General features: G+C 33.7%; 1 protein-coding gene across 1 annotated transcript; it reads right to left on the bottom strand.

Annotated features, from left to right (window-relative positions):
• Positions 1 to 225: 225 nt before the first annotated feature.
• On the bottom strand, positions 226 to 8,692 carry Mtpalpha (monolysocardiolipin acyltransferase Mtpalpha). Its single transcript, XM_073080638.1, has 14 exons — positions 8,482 to 8,692; positions 8,201 to 8,304; positions 7,172 to 7,358; positions 6,628 to 6,820; positions 6,136 to 6,257; positions 5,826 to 6,055; positions 5,237 to 5,416; positions 4,778 to 4,944; positions 4,154 to 4,383; positions 3,382 to 3,574; positions 2,794 to 2,929; positions 2,268 to 2,491; positions 1,271 to 1,387; positions 226 to 838 (listed from the first exon to the last, which is right to left on the bottom strand). Exons 1-14 carry the CDS (start codon positions 8,549 to 8,551, stop codon positions 700 to 702), a joined length of 2,292 nt encoding a protein of 763 aa, XP_072936739.1. The 5' UTR covers positions 8,552 to 8,692; the 3' UTR covers positions 226 to 699.
• Positions 8,693 to 9,032: the final 340 nt, after the last annotated feature.

Below are 9,032 nucleotides of genomic sequence, written 5' to 3'. Positions count from 1 at the left end.
CCAGGATGACGTTACTCGGGTGACGGACGTGCGGTGGAGAAGCGGCTATAGTAAATGTATGTACGCTACTTTGACGCCGTCATTAATTATTGATTTATCGGTATCGGCTCGGTGACGGTGGCGGTGGACAAAGGCTTCTTCAATCATAGCATAGGAAGTCCCGTTCAGCGACTTAAGCCGATATCTCGACATTAGTGGATTACAATTTAAATTAAAAACGCTGGATAAAAATAAATAGATATTTTAATTACAATGGACAAAGATACAAATTTTGACAGGCTTTAGGACGAAATACGAATACATAAATTATTCTTACAAATAGCACAATCTGAATAAATATTGTAATTTTTATAAAGGCTTATAAAAATACCTTCACTTATACAACTAGTAGAAAACATTTTTTCATAATAATACTCCAATGATGCAAAGCCTAGTAGGTAACAGTAAAGTTGCACAGTTCACCGAATACATCGATCAAACAAGGCTATGGACGCATTATTCTCTCTTTATCCTCATAACTTAAACTTTACATTTGCACACTGGGAACAACTATGTAATATGAAATATTTATAAATTCAGTTCTACATATTGCATGTCTGTGTTTCTTATTTATGCGGCGTTTCTAACCACTTTCAATTGATTCTATCACAAACATTTGTTGTAATGGAAGAACAGAACAGTCATAGCATTTGATATATTTTAGGACTTGTGAAATTTCTTGCTGGAATCTTTGGCCATGTCTACAAGTGTTTGAGCTGGTTTGAATGGCGCTCCATACAATCCATGGAATTCCTCCATTTTCCTAACAAGATTGTCAGCGCCAAATTGATCTACCCATCTGAAAAAGAAAATCACATTATTAAATAACAAATTATATACGAATTTATATAAGAGCTTTGCTACAATCTACGTCTAATTATTCATATACCCCAAAAAGACAGATTGTTTTCTAAAATAAATTCTGAATGCAATTCTGGTTTGCATCAGAATCATGAATATTTCCACTGCCATTATGACTTTTTAATGTTGTTTAAGACAGTTTATTTTCTGCAGGAACTTTAGTGTTTCTTTTTCGTTTATTTTCGTTGTTTATTGGTTTTGCAATTATTGTATATAAATTTAAAAAATATCACTCACATATTTATAAATATCTTCACTATCGGATTGTCCACTAACCAAGTATCTCTAGCGTCTAAACTATAACATTGCAGAGTATTTCACTAGCCCACCTACACTAAAATTTATAATTGGAGGACTGTATGCTCGTTACCTGAAAGGTCCACCAGTGAATGGCGGGAAACCAAGTCCAAAGACAGCACCTACATCTCCTTCCAATGGGCTGTGTAAGATTTTTTCCTCCAGTGACAATACTGCTTCGTTCACAAACCTGTATTAAAAAACATATAGTTTAGTAGTTTATAACTACCATAGTAATATAATACTAACATAGTAGTTTTTTTTTTTTTTATATATAATATAAGAGTAGCAGACGAGCATGCAGTCCACCTGATGGTAAGTGGCTACTGCCGCCCATGGACATCTGTAATCAACCCCAGATAGGATTAGATATCCCTACCTGAGGTCGGCCACAGATGCGCCGCTACCCCTGAGGACTAAGCTGGAACGCCTCGGAAAAGTCTGTCTCCCTTACCACACCCTTCAATAGGAAAACAGCAGCGCTTAACACTGCTGTTATTGGGTAGAAATAGGTGTGGCGGTGGTGCCGCCGGAGTCGAACCACAAAGGGTTCTACCACCTTTCGAAGTTTATCTTTTTATTAATTAAGCATGTTCATCCATTCATCAACTACCTACAATATATATGTACGTAGAGAGCGAATGGCGCTATATTATAGTCTAGCTTACGCTTCAAAAGAATTAGTTCCTATTTTGGCTGGTACTTATGTTATTAAATTGAATGGCAGACAGTTTGAATATTGTTCATAAATTCTAATACCTACTTTTGTTTTAAGACTAAAAAGAAATAAATAAATACAAGTGTGGCAGACAGTTTGCACATGCATAAATTCTAATATCTACTTTTGTTTTAAGAGTTAAATGAATTAAAAATAAGTCAGGTATTCTTTACTAACTGTTCGGAGTGCAAGTTGGCTTGATGTATAATGTAATAATCAAATCAAAAGTGGCTACATTTTTCAATCGGTGTGATTGATTGATTGAATGCTAGTCATAATTATTCACCTGGTATAGTATATTTGTATGTATTATATACTGGTATATTATAACCGAAAAACAGTACCGCATTACCTTGAAACCATTCTCAATTGTTGATCTTCCACCGTGTTGGCGCCACGAGGTTCCAAAGAGTATTTGGACTTCAACAACTGTATCACGTCTTGATTAACATCCCTATTCTTTGTTCCCTTCTCGTACACATAGATACCCTTGCCAGATTTCCTTCCCATGAAACCAGCCTTGACTAAGTCTTGCATGATGTTCAGGTCACCACCAGCAATACGGTCACCAAATGCCTGGAAGTTTGAGGATGATATTTAATTACAAAGTGAAGTGGTTGCATGACGATGATGGACTGTTAAAACTAGAAATGAAAATAGCATTCACGGTGGTTTCATAGTGACTTAAAAATATTTTTACTAATATATTTTCAATACGCGACGATTGCGACGGAAAATAAAGGATATTTTATTTGACCAGTACTTTTTACATAGTCTAGTTCAAATAAACATAAAATGTTGCAAAATATACCAGCTCATTTTTTATTACAAAAGTCTATCTTTGAGTATACTATTTATATATTCAATAAATTATATACCTTAGCTAAATCGACGGCGATGTGGGAGCCCACGTCGATGCCGACCTCATCGGCTAGCGTGGCAGCTCCGACAGGAAAACCGAATTGCTTCGTCATGTTGTCAAGATCTTTCGGGTCGACACCTTCCTGCAGTAATCTGTAGATTTTAGCAGTTTAATATGTTAATGTGCGCAATAGTTAGTACCTCTGGTAGTCCAAGTATAAATGCTTTATTTAAGCATGTATCTCTTAAAACCAGAAAAAAGTAACATTTAACATTGCTGTTTCATAAATAAAAAAACGGATGTGGCGGTGGAACCTGTCGCTACAACGTCGAACTACTAATAGTTCTAAATACCTTTAAATAGAATCTCCTAAGGACTAACCTCCACTACTTAAACTCAATCTATCCAGATGTCTGCTATGTCCACTAAGATCCATTGTAAAAATCCATTGATATTGTCTACTGATGATCGACATTTAACAATTTCTAGTATGTTGTTATGTTTCATTTAATTTATTCACCTTTACTGCACTTTTCAAACCAGAACACACCAGTGCTTGACAGCTTGCTGATATAACACATAAATCGGTGTATACAAGTCGTACCTGATAGCCTCGCTAAGCATGGTGGAGAGGATACGGGTGGTGTAGAAGCCGGGCCCGTCTCCCACCGTGATGACCACCTTGCCCTGGCGCAGACCAATTGCCACCGCCGCCGCCGCAGTGTCGTCGCTGGTGCCCGGGTGACGGATGATCTCCAGCAGCATCATCCTGTCCACCGGCGAGAAGTAGTGCATGCCTGCGAGACAGGATTTATTACAGCCCGCGCCTAACTGCTAGTCCGGATAATACTAAGTTAACTCCATAGTTTTTAGATATATAACATATATTTAAAAACATAGTCTACCTGATCAGGTAGGTTGTATGTACAGCTATTTATTCTGTTTTGTTACATTTTACTAACAGACTAATACTTATTCAAAATGGTAGGGGATAAAAAAATAAAATGATTTTATTACAGAATAATAATTATTTTATAAATTGTCTCCAAAAATCAAAATGTATGTCATGATAAGCTTACAATAGTTAAACAATTTTTCATGTTAGATGTGAGAATGTTAGTCATAATAACAAATAAAAATAAGATCCAACTATCAATAATCTCCAAAAGACAAAAGCTTTCAATATCTGTGAGGCTTTATCACAACAAAACTACAACTAGCATCTTACAAACTGCAGCCTTTGGACCGATACAACTCATCACCGCTATAAAGTACGAAATATATGACCTGCCAATGTATTTATACCTTCTTTCATTGCCAAGTTCATTTATTTTTATCACTTGTTTCTATAATGAGCAACTGTCGCAATCACTCACCAATAACTTTATCCGGTCGGGAGCTTCCGGCCGCAATTTTCGTGATGGGAATGGCGCTAGTGTTCGTCGCGATGATGCAGTGTTTCGGCACCACTGCCTCTAACTCCTTGATCACTTTGTGCTTAATATTTATATCCTCAAACACAGCTTCAATCACACAGTCAACATTCTTGAACTTATCATAGCTCAGCGTTGGCAACATGTTTGATAAGAAAATATCCTTCTTCAATCTGTAATATTAAATATATGCCCATTTATAATTAATATTAGTTATACATTAACTACATAAATTACATTGCATAATTGCATTAAAAGTAACATTTCAAGTTTATTTTTCAATAAGCAGTACCCTTTTATTCTTATTTCAGAGACTTTGAACTTCACCAATTGACCGATGTCAGAAAATTAAGCTGTTTTACTGGTACATTTTAGAGATAATTCTATATGGATGAACAGAATTTTAATCATAACAGACTTTGAAAAACAGTTTAGCTTCATCTTAATCTGTGGATACATGGTGTAGTCATTGATACTTCCTAATATCTAAATATAAATGATGTAGGTCATTATAATAATAATAAACACCAGTAATTTAATTATGAATAAAACACAAATTGAACTTACGCGGTGATCCTCTTGCGCTTGACAGCGTTGTTTAGCCCAGTCTGGATTTGGCCGACTCCCCTGTACAAACCAGCATTGGTGGCATCTTTCATTATAACCTGGTAGCCTTTGTCAATAGATACCTGAACGATACCCGCTCCCATCAAACCAGCACCAAGAACACCAATCTAAATAAAGGTAATTGTATGAAAACTGGCTTCTTAATCTAATTTATCTCACATAGTTTATGTTTCTTAACTTATTACATCAAATTTTAAACTGTAAAATTTCAAGGTTATGAAAGTGTTATTTTTTTTTAATCAACTTTATGAACGACTAAAATTTTAATTAATCATGAATACAAAAAAAAATATTGGATTTTTGACTAATTACTATTTAATACTTCCTTTTAATGAAGTGTAGTTATACATATAAGTAATTTGCCAAAAATGTTTCAATTGAAATTTAACAGTAGCTTACCGATTTCACATCTGTTTGAGACTTTCCAAATCTGTTTTTCTTGCATTCTGTTTGTCCTCTAAAGAGTCCGATAAGACCTTTGCTCTGTGGTGTCATTGCTAATTCTCCAAAGCCTTGGGCCTCTGCTTCGTAACCCACTGCAGGTCCCTTGTCTACTCCAGTTCTCACTACTTCAAGAATCTAGGAGATAAAACATTATTTTTAAAGTATCTGAGTAGTTGAAGAATGAGTTACTTACGCTTATGTAATAACCATAATATCTACAAATATTCCATATGCCTAACTTTGTTGATTAATGATATTTTTAAGTATGCTAGTGTGTCTTGGTTAGCCATTACTCTGCCCTAGCGAAATATATATATCTCAATATCCTACATATTGGGTCTGATATTTCCAACATACATCCTTTATTCAAGTTGAGTAAGTCTGTGTGTAAGTGTAAGTAAATCTGTTGAGTGGTTTCGAATATTAGTGTGTACACAGTGACACAATGACATGATTTATATGTATTAAGATAAGATATCTTCCAGTCTGTGTACATGGTTTAGTAATCATTAAATATCATTTATAATTCTATTTCATGACATACCTTCAAAGGTGCTGGGTATAGTCCCCGAGAAGCTTTCATCACCTGCTCCTTAGCCTTGTTGAACACAATATTCTTGACAAAGTCCCACTGCATTGCCGTAGCAGTAAGTTTTTCTACTAACCCTTTCTTTGAACGGTCAATCTTCATTTTACCCGATGCAATATCTTTTGCCACCTGGATTGCAACATTTTCTAGATACTTTGCAGTATTTTCAGCAGGTTCACCCAGTCCTACAAACAATAAATGTTTATCAATACATTTTTTTTAAGTTTTTTAAGAAAATAATTATTATTCTTAAAATAACATTTACCAGGGCCAAGAGGAGACACCAGAAGGTCCACAATGCCCAATTTCTTGGCCTTATCTGCTTTAACGGTCTTTCCAGTAAGTGCTAAATCCAAAGTCGTAGGAATTGATGTGAGTTTTGGCATCCTAAAACACAATTAACACTTTATCATCCTAAAGAGATTTGTTAGCCTTGTAACATTGTTAATCTGAAATTATTATGGAACAATAAATTAATAACAATAATACATGAATTTCATACAATAATAAGATTTTTATGATTTAAAGTTGAATCTAGCTTATAAATACAACAAATGGAAAAATTAGCATATATTCAGGATAAATGAGCAAATATCAGCCTCACTAGGGAAACTAATGATCTGAAGAAGACATCGGGTACCTTTGGATTTAGAAGACGGATTCATGTGGTGCCTAATCCCCTATTAGGCATATATGTCTAGTAGTGGATCTCAATAGGCTGATAGATAAAAGGATGGATGTGAAAATAAAAACAAACCTTTGTGTGCCACCTCCACCAGGCAGAAGTCCAAGCATAACTTCAGGCAAACCAAAACCAGTTTTGGCATCTTTGACAGCAATACGGTAGGTACACGCAAGGGCTGTTTCTAGACCCCCTCCAAGACAGCTACCTTGTATTGCTGCGATAAAGGGTTTTCTAGATGTCTCCATTCGTCTAAAAATTTCATGGCCTGAAAAGGTAAAATGACACATTGTCTAAAATTAGAAAATAGTGGTTATATAATAATGCTGTATATTTTGTAGACATATAGGGCAATTCCTATGGAATATGGTAGTATGCTACCAGTTTACTTTGACAGTTTTGTACATGAGAAACATAAAAAACAAATTAGAATAAATTCTGTACAACCGTATTGTTCAAAATCTTTAAAATATTGTTGTATAAAAACAACACATTCTTCAACTTTATTACAATTGACTTCATTGGAGCATAACAATTAAAATATAAAAAAAATTACCATATTCTTTTAAATCTACATATTTAAGATAGTCCGTAACATGTTTTTCAAATTATAACTTACCACTCTTAGACAAGGATACAACTTCCTCCTTAGTTTTACAAGATTCTATCATAGATATATCGGCGCCTGCAATGAAGCACCCAGGCTTGCCGGATATTATAACAGCGGCTTCGATGGCAGGGTTGGATTCTACTTCACTGATGATGTTCCTTACCTCATCCATCACAGCCGTGTTTAGGGAATTAACCTTAAAGAAAATTATAGTGGTTTATTTTAAAAATAATGTTAAAAGACTGATACGAATTATTCAGTGATAACCCAATGATGTATAATACTATAAAGTTACTATAAATAATATACAGTTTCTGAAGAATTATCTTAAGAAACTCAATTATTTTTTTGTAAGATTTTCAATACAATTGTTATAAGTTTGACGCAGCAAATAAAGCATGTAACATACATTATGGAGGCAGTATGTATATCGTCACTGCTGTCCATGGCATTTATTATCAACTCCATATAGAACTGAGGTTGTACCTAGTCACTTACAGATGCATTACTACAACTTAGGAATAAGGAGTGTCTCCCATGTCGGACCATATTGGTTCTATCCTTTGATATGTTTGATAACTCAAGTATTGTTAACTTATGGTTATAGTAGCTTAAATATATTTTACAGTATAAGGTTTTCTGACATGCCCTTACATAAGATTGTGAATATATCATTTAATTTAAATTAAATCTTTATAGGTGTTTCCTATTGTAATTTAATCATGATCTTGAAATATAATTAAACATTTAATTAGCAGCTTGTGTTTCCACACTTGGCTAAATGCAAATGCAACTTAACCAATTTGAAAACAATTATGTGAAAATTTACCCAAGACCTATTGTTAAATATTATATTTATAAAAATATTTATAAAGATATCACAGTATATAAATATTAATCAGATAGTTATTTATTAACTTAATAAATGCTTTATATTCTTAAATATTTACATTGACTCAAATTTATGATAAATTTTGATTTACTGGATAATTTTTAAAATGATATACTTAGTCATATAATGATAGACATTTGGCTTACCTTAACGTTAGGGGAATCCAATGTAACAACGTATACTCCGTTGACCAGTTTACATTTTGTGTGGACTTGAGTGCCAGCAACAGCATAGTTTCTGCTGTGCACATCTAGGACGAAACGGTAAAGTTAAAAAATATTCACTTTCGTAGAAATAAAAACTTTTCCTCACAATTTCTTAGACATATCAGAGCAGAGAATACACATGTTCCTGAAGCGGCATGCACTTTTCACTGCTTTTTTTAACTTTTTCCTAACAGTCCATTCCAAAATCAAATGGTACTTACTATTAAGAAATTTCACATTATTACGACTTCTAATAAACTTTAACGCGCTGAACATTTTGCTGTTTGACATACTGAACGTATGAAATATGTTAAAACCTAAAATAATAAACTTTTATGCACTAATAATTAAGTAATTTCGAAGCCAGACTTTGAACCTAAACTTTCTTATCGTCGTAGACTAGAGACAAGAGAGACGGACCGGTAGAGGGGAGGAGAGATGTGTGATGATGGATGAACACTGACAGCATCAAAATATTTTTCTTTTATCTGTGAATACTTGAAATATGACGTAATTCATTTTATTACATTAAAACGTTATTATGTTAAAATATTTATTTAATAATTACTCATATATTATTCATTTATATTAAGATAAATAAGTAACAATTGAAGGATTTAAAAATTAGCTTTTATATAAAGGTAAGGACAGATTTACAATACTAAAATATGTTTATTAGTTTCGTGTTCGTATCCTTGTTTGTGATTAGGTGACCATAAAAACGGAACGTCCTACAGTTAACAAAAAAGGAAAAATATATTGAATTGTTCCT

This window comes from Epargyreus clarus, unplaced genomic scaffold (genome assembly GCF_041222505.1).
Source record: "Epargyreus clarus isolate Ecla_fem2 unplaced genomic scaffold, WU_Ecla_fem_2.2 ptg000015l, whole genome shotgun sequence".
NCBI classification, from domain to species: domain Eukaryota; kingdom Metazoa; phylum Arthropoda; class Insecta; order Lepidoptera; family Hesperiidae; genus Epargyreus; species Epargyreus clarus.
The sequence above is the reverse complement of the archived record's forward strand: the minus strand, read 5'-3'. Positions and strand labels throughout refer to the sequence as shown.

What these genes read in the sequence shown, in the direction of transcription:
- Mtpalpha (XM_073080638.1), bottom strand. Translation starts at nt 8,551, where the DNA reads ATGTCAAACAGCAAAATGTTCAGCGCGTTAAAGTTTATTAGAAGTCGT. An exon ending in TGGATTCCCCTAACGTTAAG is followed by an intron (nt 7,359 to 8,200) that starts GTAAGCCAAATG and finishes ATTTTCTTTAAG; the next exon opens with GTTAATTCCCTAAACACGGC. An exon ending in CAATTGAGAATGGTTTCAAG is followed by an intron (nt 1,388 to 2,267) that starts GTAATGCGGTAC and finishes TTTTTAATACAG; the next exon opens with GTTTGTGAACGAAGCAGTAT.